Here is a 13359-nt window from a genome sequence, read left to right on the forward strand (position 1 = left end):
GTAAACATAATTTATGAATATTGTTCATATGTCATTTGAATAACTTCATTTCAGAAATGCATGCGTTTATGAAGACGATTTTACTTGGGCGACCAAGGAATTGTTTTTATCACTGAAGCCCCATGTTGAAATTAATGTGGGTGTAATTAACGCGTGGGCTTCACACCTGAACAACAGAGAAAATGAAAGGCCAACAACATCACTTTCACGCTTTTTCATGAGTACATCTCCATGTGTAAGTGATCTTAAATTATATGTAAACTGTTTCAGTCAGATGTCTCCCTAACCAAAAATGTTAAATGCAGAACTTCAATGTAACAAATCGGCAGGAAAATTGGGATGCTTCGTCAGCAAAGAGAAATTTTATTTCTCAGATAGATAATGAGGTTGAAAGAAGACCAGATTTCAACTGGAGAAAAATTGATTTGGTAATAAGATCTAAGAATGATATCTATGTTAGAATATGAACAAGTATTCTATGGATATAATTGTATGTTTCATGTCATACAGGTCTTCTTCTCAGTTTGTGCAGATAACCATTACTACCTTGTAGTACATTGGATGAAGAAAAAAATCATTGACATCATAGATAATATAAAGCCACATAAAGATACAGATCCGTTGAAGAATTATGGCATTGATATTGGCTTACTGGTATGCTTTTATCTATGTTATAGACATATTCTCTACATTGTGTTGAAATGCTTTGTACGTGTAGTTTAATTTAGTTATTTATATATTTTGTAGAAAGATATGTTCGAAGCATACTTCATAGAGAAGAAATTGCTAGATCTTTCAGAAAATATAAACAAGTCTTCATTCAACTTTCTGAATTTAGAATGGGCAACAACCACAAACATAAAGGAATGCGGTGTCTATTTGATAAGGCACATGGAGACCTATGTTGGGAAAAAGGGCAGTGATTGGGATATCGGCTTCTCTGCGCGTAGTCTGAAGATTAACCAAATACTCAGGGGAAGATATTGTTGCACGATGATTGCATCAATTTACAATAACCAGAGATCGTCAATGTTACAACTAGCTCATGATTGGATGGAAGCAAACATGGACAAATTGTATAAGCTAAACAACAAATACAAGAAGTTGTTTAGTTGTAGAAAGAGGAAGTGAACAAAAACTGATTTTAATGTTTGATGTTAACTTGTTTTTTGGATTGGTTTTTAAATGATTATTATGCATTCTGACTTTTGAAATTAGCAGTTATAACAAATGTTAATAAGTTCAACAAATTGTATTGAAATGTAAACAACTTGATTGAAATATCAACAACCTATAACAAAATGTCAACAGCTTGTATAAAGTGTCAACAACTTGGAAAATAAATATTATGTCAACAACTTAAAATTGACATAATTATAATAGTTGTTGACATGGCTAGTACGTGTAGTTGACATGACTTAAAATTGTTGTCAACATGTTTTCTATGTATTGTTCACATGGCTTGTACGTGTAGTTGACATGGCTTGAAACATAGTTGACATGACTGGTATGTGCCGTTGACAAGATGTGTACCATAGTTGACATAATTATATTAGTTGTTCATGGCCAGTATATATATAGTTGACACGATATGTACCGTAGTTGACATGACTGGTATGTGCGGTTGACACGATGTGCACCATAGTTGACATAATTATATTAGTTGTTGACATGGCCAGTATATATATAGTTGACACGATATGTACCGTAGTTGACATGACCGGTATGTGCGGTTGACACGAAGTGCACCATAGTTGACATAATTATATTAGTTGTTGACATGGCCAGTATATATATAGTTGACACGATATGTACCGTAGTTGACATGACTGGTATGTGCCGTTGACACGATGTGCACCATAGTTGACATAATTATATTAGTTGTTGGCATGGCCAGTATATATATAGTTGACACGATATGTACGTAGTTGACATGACCGGTATGTGCGGTTGACACGATGTGCACCATAGTTGACATAATTATATTAGTTGTTGACATGGCCAGTATATAGTTAACATGATTTTTAATTGTTGACATGTGCACCTTAAAAACATGATGGAGCACGAAAGCTAGGCAGAGTCCAAGATGTACTGAAAAGTCAACAACTTATAACCAAATGTCAACACCTTGTATAAAGGTGTACAACTCAGAAAACAAAACTTATAATTAAAAAAACAGAATCATAAAATAGATGTCAACAGAGAGTAAAATCAGATATCAACAACTAACAAGAAAATGTCAATAATTTGTAGTCTATGTCAACAACTAAAAAACAATCATGTCTGATTTCTGCCACAACTTCTAGCATTATGATCAGTAACTTTGTGACACTTTCCACAACGCCTATGAGGTTTATTTACTTTTTCAATTGCTTTCTCTATGCTTGACTTAATCCTGTTTTTCTTGTCACTTGCACCTCCTTTTGTACTAACCACATCTGGAGCATGGGCAGTTATTTCTTCAGGAACAGCAATACCATATATGTTCATGAGTGAATCATTTTTATCAAGAGAAGACGATCCAGCACAGTCGTCTTTAAAGATTTGAGGACCAACACCCGCAAGTAAATTATCCAAAGCAATCAAATGATCTTTATTCCTAAAAGCACGCTGATATAGACCAAAGTAACGTCCATGACACCTATTAGCAATCTGTAGTTTGTCATCTTTGTTAGAACCTGCAGACATATAAAATGTCAACAGCCTATATAAGATGTCAACAGCCAATATAAGATATGTCAACAGCTTATACAACACATGCTAAAACTTAAACTAAAATATCTATAGAAAACAGTTTGCATACCTCTGTCAGATGCACTTTCATCAATTGTGAGACCATGAACTGCCTTTAGTAATTCACTTTTAAGCCAACGGTTACCAACATATTTCTCTGGAATATTGTTGACATCTTTATTTCTGAGAATGAAAAAAAGGTGGCTGCATAGATAACCACACCTTAAAAGTAGTTTACACTCACATTCATATGACTCAGTCTCTATCTCATGTGTAACTGTAAAGATCTTCTTTTTAGCATCAGAAACTTTGAAGACCTCGATGTTCTCCAATGTGGACATGCTAATCATCCGACAACTCTTATCAGCCTCAACAATCTAATCTTGTACCACTCTAAACATCCTATCTGTGTAAACAGATGCCAATTGCTTCTCAAATGCTAAATCAGTGACATATTTTGGAGTGATAACAGAATCATAATAGTCAAGCCTTTCAGTTTGATTCCTTTGAGCATCAATGGCATTGTAATACTGAAGAGTGAAGTCAGCAAAATTGAACAACGGTTTCGAGTACCTCTTAAAAAACCGTTTTCAGATTTGAAAAAGATGTTGTTCTCATTAAAGAACCCATAGGAACATGTCTAAAGAAGGCTGAGATCCACATATGTCTGATCAAAAACATATCCTTAAACCACTTATGATCTTCTACACTATATTTTTCAACAATACTAGTCCATAATATATCAAACTCATCCGGATCTAACAACTCTGACCAAACACAAGACTTAAACTCCTTACTAAACTTTTCTCTATCAGAAATTGATTTAGGTATCTTCTCAAATAACTTGCTCATAATATGCCACATACACAAATGATGCCTTGTAGCAGGTAATACCTTCTCAATGGCAAGCCTCATTCCCCAATCTTGGTCAGTGATTATGATTCTTGGAGCAACACCCATGCATTCAATAAATACAGTGAAAAGCCATGAAAATGCATCACAATTCTCACCGGAGACGAAACCAGCTCCAAACGCAATAGGACACCCATGATTGTCTTTCCCGGTAAATGGACCAAACACCATACGATACCTATTTAACAAATACATCAACACAAAACATCAACAATGTCAATTATAGGTATATGCTATGTTAATTATTAAATCGGAAATGATGCAAAGTACAAATGTATCCTATGTCAACTACCATATCAACTACTATCTATGTCAATTACTAAGTATAATAAATAAACTACATGTTTGTTGAATATGTTGTATCAAATGCTACAACATCTCCAAACATGTGGTAATGCTTCCGAGAATCAGCGTCAGACCAGAATAAGCTCACTAACTTATTATCTTCAGGTGATAATTGATATTTGTAAAAAAACCCTTCACAAATTCTCTTCTTCTCTTGCATCTGATTTAGGATCATTTGCACATCCACTTCTTTTAATTTCTCTTTAATATCACGTGAACAATTCCTAACATCAGTCAACGTACACCCAACAACATCATAACCACCGAAAAACTCATTTAATAAGTTAAAAGTAGAAGTAGGACCGATGTTAGCTTTGGTGCAATCTTCAACAAACTTGTGATGAACATCATTCAAACTCCGATTACCTTTCATAAATCTCTTATGATCTTTGTCAACCATAGTATGATTGTGTTCCTCAACAAACTGATGCACAAGGTAATACTTATCACCAAAATCAGAAAAAAACTTAAAACTAATTCTCGCTCCACATCCACACCTTTTGGTGTCACGTCTACGTCTCTTCTTTGAAGATACTTCTTCATCATCATCAGACACATTACCATCCTCATATACACTAACATCAACATCCAACGAATCTACTGTATGAAATCCTTGTCTATTGCAAACAACATACTGAAAAATAATAACACCACCACTAGACCTATTTCCAAATCTTCGACAATCAAAACAACACTCCTGAGCATACTTTTCATAAAAGGAAATTCCTTCTTCAAGGGAAGAAAATTTTTGACATTCATAAGGCCTCGACTCAGGCTTGCAAATTGGAATAACAGACCCTACAACACAATATTTACCAAGGAACATAAATCATGTCAACAAATTTTCAAGTCATGTCAACAGAGCATAAATCAACAACATAACACCTTTAGTTATCTCTAAAGAGGTGGCTGAACTCTTGTAAAATTCTTAGACAATTGTTATAAGTTATGTAAGCCAAAATATCAGAACATGCTTCAAATTACCAGGATCAAAATGTCCAGTTTAATTAGAATACACCAATTCAAACACACGATGTCAACAGAATATTTAACAAGTAACATAAATCATGTCAACAGAGCATAAATCACCAACATAACACAACAAAATAATGTTAATGAAACAGAATGTCCACAAAGAGCATAACAACAACACAAAATATTTACCAACTAACATAAATCATGTCAACAGATTTTCAAGTCATGTCAACAGAGCATAAATCACCAACATAACACAAAAAAATCATGTTAATGAAAATCAAACCAAACTACCTCCACCATTCGTAAATCATGTCATCAGATTTTTAATTCACGTCAACGCAAATCAAGAGACTTACGTAAATTACCCCTATAGTTATCTCTAAATAGGTGGCTACACTCTTTTAAAATTCTTAGACAATTGTTATAAGTTATGTAAGCCAATATATCAGAACATGCTTCGAAAAACCAAGATCAAAATGTCCAGTTTAATTAGAATACACCAATTCAAACAGACGATGTCAACAGAATAATTAACAGGTACACATAAATCATGTCAATAGAGCATAAATCACAAACATAACACAACAAAATAATGTTAATGAAACAGAATGTCCACAAAGAGCATAACAACAACACTGAATATTTACCAAGTAACATAAATCATGTCAACAGATTTTCAAATCATGTCAACAGAGCATAAATCGCCAACATAACACAAAAAATTCATGTTAATGAAACAGAATGTCCACAAAGAGCATAACAACAATACAGAATATTTACCAACTAACATAAATCATGTCAACAGATTTTCAAGTCATGTCAACAGAGCATAAATCAACAACATAATACAACAAAATAATGTTAATGAAACAGAATGTCAACAAAGAGCTCATAACCCATACATCTCCCTTGAATGCTCATAATTGATTAAGAAAAAGGGTTTAACAGTGTGTACCTAAAATATCCATACATTCCAAACTCAACCATGTTTCTCAACCTTCTCATGCTTTATGGTCTTTTGCTTAGCCAATAACTAACCAATTTTTTTATGTCAAGTTAAGGACTCTCATCATGGTTATATCATATGGACTTTTACATTCAAGAAAATCCAACCAAAGATTGATCCATTTAGACTAACGTTAATTTCCTCGGTCAAGAATTAATGAGTTGATTTCTCAAGTAGCTTCAATTAAAGCAGAAAATTGCCCCTATAGTTATCTCTAAAGAGGTGGCTGCACTCTTGTAAAATTCTTAGACAATTGTTATAAGTTATGTAAGCCATTATAGCAGAAAATGCTTCAAATTACCAGGATCAAAATGTCCAGTTTAATTAGAATACACCAATTCAAACACACAATGAATATTTAACATAAATCATATCAACGGAGCATAAATCAACAACATAACACAACAAAATAATGTTAATGAAACAGAAAATCAACAAAGAGCATAGCAACAGCACAGAATATTTATCAAGCAACATATATCATGTCAACAGAGAATAAATCACCAACATAACACAAAAAAATCATGTTAATGAAAATCAAACCAAACTACCTCCACCATTCGTCGACGTAGACTCGGAATAAGATGAAGAATCCATCAAATAACACTTAGCTGCTGATTAGGAACTGAAATCGAACCTAAAGATGAGAAAATAAAAAAAAACTAATTACGAACAAATTTGACTGGGCATCAACAAATAAAGGATAAAAACAGAATCAAAGTCGGTAAAATCAACCGAAAAAATGTCAAAATCAACAAAGAAATCTGTCGAACAGGTCGTCTGTTTTTCGAAAATTGAATTGGAAATCAGGTATCGTTGAAATCGTTGAGACCGTCTGAGTATAATTTTGCAAATCAATTGAATCATAAATCGTTAAAATAGATTCAATGAGAGATATGATTCAATCGTTGAAATCTCAGCAGAATCGCCGATCAAAGATGAAAGATGAAGAAGAACCCTAAATTATAACGCGAAAAGACAATTTTACCCTTTCATATTAAATTAATCTAATATTTATTGTGTGGCAAAATCTAGACCACTCATTTAATAAAAATGAGTGGCTGATATTGCATCTCATTTCTCAATTAGCCTAAATAATCTCAATTGATCACAATCCTACTAGTATATATGTAAACATTATAAAACCTTTCGTATATACATATACCATATTATAATGAATCCATACATATACCTATATATAATTATGGCATATTAAAGGTAAGAGAGGAGGGTTATCAATACACCCGATTCTAATTCTTTAATCGAGATCGGTCCATCACGGTATCGTCTTTTATATTAGAATCCTTAATTTATCATGAACTTAATCCTTAATATTAAACCAATAGATACATAGGTCACATAAGAATATAAATATTCTTACATTCTCCCACTTGACCTTTGTGTCGCCTTGATGGTTTAATTACTATAATGCGCACTTTTATATCAAGTTCATAAATTCTTTAAATACCATATGAAATTAGAATCGATCGAAGCATGGCGGTCACACATCATTTAAGAGACATGATTCCTTCCATGTATCACAAATCAATCCTAACTTTATACTAACCTTTCATTGAGATGATCTTTTATTCTCAATTTAGCATACGTTATCCAAAAACCATAATTGTATATAATCTATAATGATAACATATTCAATAAACAGAAACACAACTTTAATTGAATTCCAAGTGTCGTACACCTTATGAGCACAATATAATTCGCAAGCAAGGCTTTCTCTATAAACCCATATGATTTTCATGGCCAATAAACATTTGGGTGATAACCCTATATTTAACGGATCCGCTTCAATTATATTAGTCCTTATATGCTCAATGGACACTTTATGTTTCTGTACTTCTTCATTTACCAACAAATACTTCAATGTCATGCATATCACCTTTCAAGGATTTATCTTTCCTTTAGAAGAAGATTTATGCGAAATTATCACAATAAAATCTCAGCGGCTTGGCTATAATGTTAACAGTTCCAAGTTCCGAGATTAAATTTCGCAATCACTTTTCATGAACTTTGGCCTCAAAGCATGCCAAAATTCAACGTTTATAGTGGAAATAGCAATGACAAACATTTTCCACTTTTCCATAATATTGCTCCCACGACTTAAAGGAACAAATAGCCAAACGTCAATTTTCTACCATTGACGCATCCTGCATAGTCTGAATCTGTATATCCATTGACTTTTAAGTCATTGGATCCTCTTTACATAAGCATGTGCTCTTTGGTGCCTTGCAAATACCTGAGGACTTTCATTGCAGCTTTCCAGTGATCCTTTCAGGATTACTTTGATATCGACCCAACATACCAACAATAATGTAATATTTGGTCGCCTAAATTTTTGAACATAGATCAATCTCCCAACCACTGATGCATATGGAATTCTTTCCATTTCCTTATGCTTCAATTCACTTTTAGGACATTGTCCCCTTTCTGAATTGGAGCTATCTTTAAAGAGCAATTTTCCACTCTAAAATATGAGACAAATTCAATAATCCTTGTGATAAACTCAAAATATTTCTATTTCGATCATATAAGATGTCTCACTCATATCATTCATTTCAAAAACCTTATTCTCCAATTCACTTTTAGGACATTTCATTTACCGAAATTGTCTCTCTTCTGAATTGGAGCAATCCTTATAGAGAAATACTATTTGTTAAGATCATGTAACATACCCATGTCATTTGCAACAAGCAAAATATCATCAACATATAAGACTCACTTTATAAACTTGCTCCCACTGATTTTTACATAGATACATCGATCAATAATGATCTCTACAAAATCATATGACACAATGGTATAATTAAACATTTAAAATACCATTCCCAGGAAGCTTGTTTTAGTCCATATATTGACTTACTCAGCTTACATACTAATTTTTCTTGTCATGTGGTCAAGAATCCTTCAGGTTGGTCCATATACACTTTCTCTACAATTTCTCCATTCAGAAAGGTGGCTTTTTCTCATCCACTTGGTGTAGCTCGTGATCATAATGAGCCACCAAAGCCAAAATAATTCTTAAAGAATAGTTACTTTTCATGGCTCGTTGGAATGAGTAAATATTTATCACGGCTTATGTCACATTCACTTTTAATAAACCACAACAATTTGAAACGACATATTTTCTTTTCCTTTGTGGTCGTTTCAATATTTATTGTGGTTCACTATTCTCTTCTAGAATTGTGACAGGTTCATCTACTTCATTTTCGGTTAGTGGATTTTACACATCATCATGTTATTCTGTTGTATCTTTTGGTTGTGATACAATAGGAACAACAACCTTAGGTGCAACAACATGTGGATGAACCTTATCGTGGACTTCATGAACATGAACATCCACCTTTCACCACTCCCACTGTTATCACCATTGTCAATGAACCTCACATTTCCCGTTTAAAATATTCTTGTACTATGGTTAGAACAATAAAGTGTATACCTCTTTGATTTTTCCGAATAGCTAATAACAAATTCACTGACAATTCTTAAATCAAAAGCTTTTCATGTGGACTATATATAACATCACTTATGCTCGACAACACCAAATACGAATATGCCTTAAGCTAGGTTTCCTTGCCTTCCACAGTTCAAAAAGAGTTTTAGGAACTGTCTTACTGGGAACCTAATTAAGCATATACATCGTAGTCTTTAAAGCATAAATCCACAATGAAAAGGGTAAAGTATAACAACTTAACATACTTTTAACCATTTTCACTAATGTACAATTCCACATTTCTATCACACCATCCTGTAGCGGAGTATTAAGCATTGCATACCGTGCACAAATGCCTCTACTTCGAGAAACTTTACAAATGGACATGGATATTATCCATAAAATTTTCACAAAAACTCAACATCTTTATCCAATCTCACAATTTTAACTTTTCTATCTACCTGTCATTCCACCATATCAATGAATACCTTTAGGACATTCAATGACTTGGATCTTTCATACAGTAGACATTTATTCCATAACGTGAGTAACCGTAAATAAAGATGATAAAGTATGTCTTACCAACCCAAGAAGGAGTATCAAAAGGACCGAGTATATCAATATGTATTAACTTAATAAGCTGAGTGCTTCTCGTAGTTGATTTCTTTATAATGTGTTTAGTTTGCTTCTCTTTAATGCAATCTATACACATATTTAGGACACTAAATTCCAATTTTGAGGAAAACTTTCATACTTTACCAACCTCATAATACTTTCTTTGGAAATAAGACCTTATCTTTAATGCCACAAGAATGTTAAACTTTTACTTGACTAAAGACTCTTAACGCCTCGACTTTCAATATTAAATAAGGATTCAGAAAACTTTGTATCAAGATTGTATCTATTAAGTGAATCAAATAATGTACCATTAACATAATAATAATAATCATATCGGCATGACAGAGATACACCATATGCAATCTTGATATTAAAACTTAAGCTATCCAATCTTCTTACAAAAACAAGAATTATTGCACATCAGGCACATACAGATATTCTTTAAGATCTACATGACATCCGATGTCTAAGATCGATCTGTAAGTCTTAATGCCATCGTTCAATGCTTTCATCATGTTTTCCATGAACAAATATTGTTCAACTCCTTTTATAGATTGGATCGAACTGAATCCATGTTTAATATGAGACATATGAGTTGAGCACCAAAAACTGACCACTAAGTATTACTAGGCTCTACGATAAGATTTAATTTAAAGTAAACAAAACTTATCGAATCAAGCCTTCCTTTTAGGACAACCTTTTCTGAAGTGTTCTATTTTCTTGCAAATGAAACACTTCTTTTCCTTATGGATATGTTTTTCCGGACCTTTCAGAAAAGACTTATCCTTCCTTTTGTCCTAGTTACTTAATTTCCCTTTACTGGTGCCTACACCTCCAAGACCTATGAGATTCGCAACTTGATAATTTATCTTCTTTAATCTCCCTTCCTTTTAAACCAATATAGCCTTTAATTCTTTAACTGTCCCATTTATCTTTAATGGTGTTATAATTCACCTGGAACTGACTAAATTCAACATGTAGGGAGTTTATGATAAATTTTGGCCGACAATTGCTCATGAATCTCCATTCTCAAGGTCGTTAACTTTACTGTCTGTCAAGTTAGACATGTTTGTCACATGATCGTGAATCGGCTGAGACCAGTCAAACTTCTTTGTAGTAAACCCATTCATTATGCTTCTATATTTGACTTATCAGCCAAAATCGATCGTGAACGCTCTTTAATTTTCTTAATAAATTCTCTTACTTTTTCCGTCATGGGCAAAAATGACCTCAAATTTTCTGCCATCGTCATTCTCATAAGGCTCAACCTGTTTGATCACTCCCGAGTCTCACATTGAGATTTTCAGTTATAGAGTGACATCTATAATGGTTGAGGATTCCTCTTCCGTTAGTATGACTTGGTCCAATATCTTTACACCCAGCGTAAGCCGGATCTATTCGGACCATTCTCCATAATTTTGCCCATTAATTTAAAGACAGAGTCAGGATATGCATACAAATTTTATAAAGCTGCAACATTTATACATGCTTAACTATACGTGTTTGAGTTCTTTAACACAGATTCATAAACAGTAATAAAACTTTAAATAACATGCATTCAAGTAAACTTTGGGTAATACTTAAGCACATGTACTTTCAGCGATGCTAAATATATACTTTAACAATTAATCAAACTAAACATATATCAAATAAGCATGTTGCCTTTGGGTGTACATACTAGATGACATATGAATAAATGATTAATCCTTTTCGTATTTATTAACTATATACAATGATCCACCTTTTGGGCGATATCCCAGTATATAGATAATAAAAAATAATTGATCAATCAAACTCCTATGTCATTTATAGCATCTCTATAATCATGATCAATTAATTAACATTTATCATTTTCAATAAATAAATGCAATATAACAAGACCACTAACACAAAAGCGGAATCATATTAACCAAAATCGAAAAATCCAAGACTATTCAAATTTCAATTTTGAAATCACATAAATGGTGAATTAATCAAATCTAGATTGGCTCTGATACCAACTGTAAGCCATATCTCTATGCTTTAATGATTTCGATAATGAAATCTAATTCTAGATTTGAATTAATTCAACCATAGTATATATATTATAAGTGGAGATAAAATCACCAAACTCCATCCATGCTTTCTTCATTTGATGTAGAGGTTGAATCCACCAATTGATGTTAGTCCTCTCGTTGACTGGATCCTCCATAATGATGTTATCCCCTCTTTGACCTCAAGCCTTTATTGATTCTTTTGATGGATAAAAAATCAATAATTTATCATTCCCATAATATATGTAAGTATATCACTATATCTGTATATGTGAATATCATTGCATGTATATCATTTATTTGCAATTAATCACGTATTTCCTTTTCTATATCTCTCGACAATGAGGAAAACCTCAAAAATCTTTGCACCTCTTTGTAAAAACGTGACTTTCCACAATATGCAATTAAATGAATAGACACAACTTTTGATTAAGGTAGTTAATTAACTGCCTTTTCCTAATCAATCTAATAAACTAATGGTACACATTAAATATATGCATAATCCTTACATTATTATATACCAGTATATATGTAAACATTATAAAACCTTTCGTATATACATATACAATATTATAATGAATCCATGCATATACCTATATATAATTATGGCATATTAAAGGTAAGAGAGGAGGGTTATCAATACACCCGATTCTAATTCTTTAATCGAGACCGGTCCATCACGGTATCGTCTTTTATATTAGAATCCTTAATTTATCATGAACTTAATCCTCTTAATATTAAACCAATAGATACATAGGTCACATAAGAATATAAATATTCTTACAGTATATAACAACAAATCTATGTGACCAAATTTTGTACAACCAAAAACTAGTTTATTTGACAAAAAATTAGGTTTATTTATGCATTTAATTAAAATATTTGGATGCATATATAGTACATGGATAGTGCATAATATTGTGGTCATATATTTATGATTTTTGTATAATTTTTTTATTTTTTTTAGAACCATAAATATAATTAGTGCATACTTTAATTCAAATTATTAAAAAAATAGAAAGAAAATTCAAATATAAATATAAAAAATGAGGTTAAATGCTAATAAGTCTTTTTAACTTGTCCACTTACTATATTTATATTTTAATATATAATTAATACATTAAATTATTAGTATAACTTTATTTTGGTTGTACAAAATTTGGTTGTTTATCATTACTCATATACAAAACCCATCTTCCGGGAGAAACAGTAGTTACTCGGCCAGTTAAGTTGGTCCCACCATATTGATGGGAATGCTGATTGTTGCAGCACTTTTGCTGCTGTCT

General features: G+C 32.4%; 1 protein-coding gene across 1 annotated transcript; it reads left to right on the forward strand.

The window, feature by feature from the left end:
* Window positions 1–39: 39 nt before the first annotated feature.
* Window positions 40–1131, forward strand: LOC148933754 (uncharacterized). Its single transcript, XM_089061315.1, has 4 exons — window positions 40–235; window positions 306–428; window positions 511–654; window positions 748–1131. The coding sequence occupies exons 1-4, from the start codon at window positions 218–220 to the stop codon at window positions 1129–1131; spliced, it is 669 nt and encodes a 222-aa protein (XP_088917441.1). The 5' UTR covers window positions 40–217.
* Window positions 1132–13359: the final 12228 nt, after the last annotated feature.

This window comes from Salvia hispanica, chromosome 1 (assembly GCF_029641045.1).
Source record: "Salvia hispanica isolate PSC_SH4W2 chromosome 1, Shi_PSC_v1, whole genome shotgun sequence".
In the NCBI taxonomy this organism is placed as follows: domain Eukaryota; kingdom Viridiplantae; phylum Streptophyta; class Magnoliopsida; order Lamiales; family Lamiaceae; genus Salvia; species Salvia hispanica.

Coding starts and splice junctions, on each gene's coding strand:
- LOC148933754 (XM_089061315.1), top strand. Junction 429..510: donor ACTGGAGAAAAATTGATTTG/GTAATAAGATCT, acceptor CATGTCATACAG/GTCTTCTTCTCAGTTTGTGC. Junction 655..747: donor GCATTGATATTGGCTTACTG/GTATGCTTTTAT, acceptor TATATTTTGTAG/AAAGATATGTTCGAAGCATA.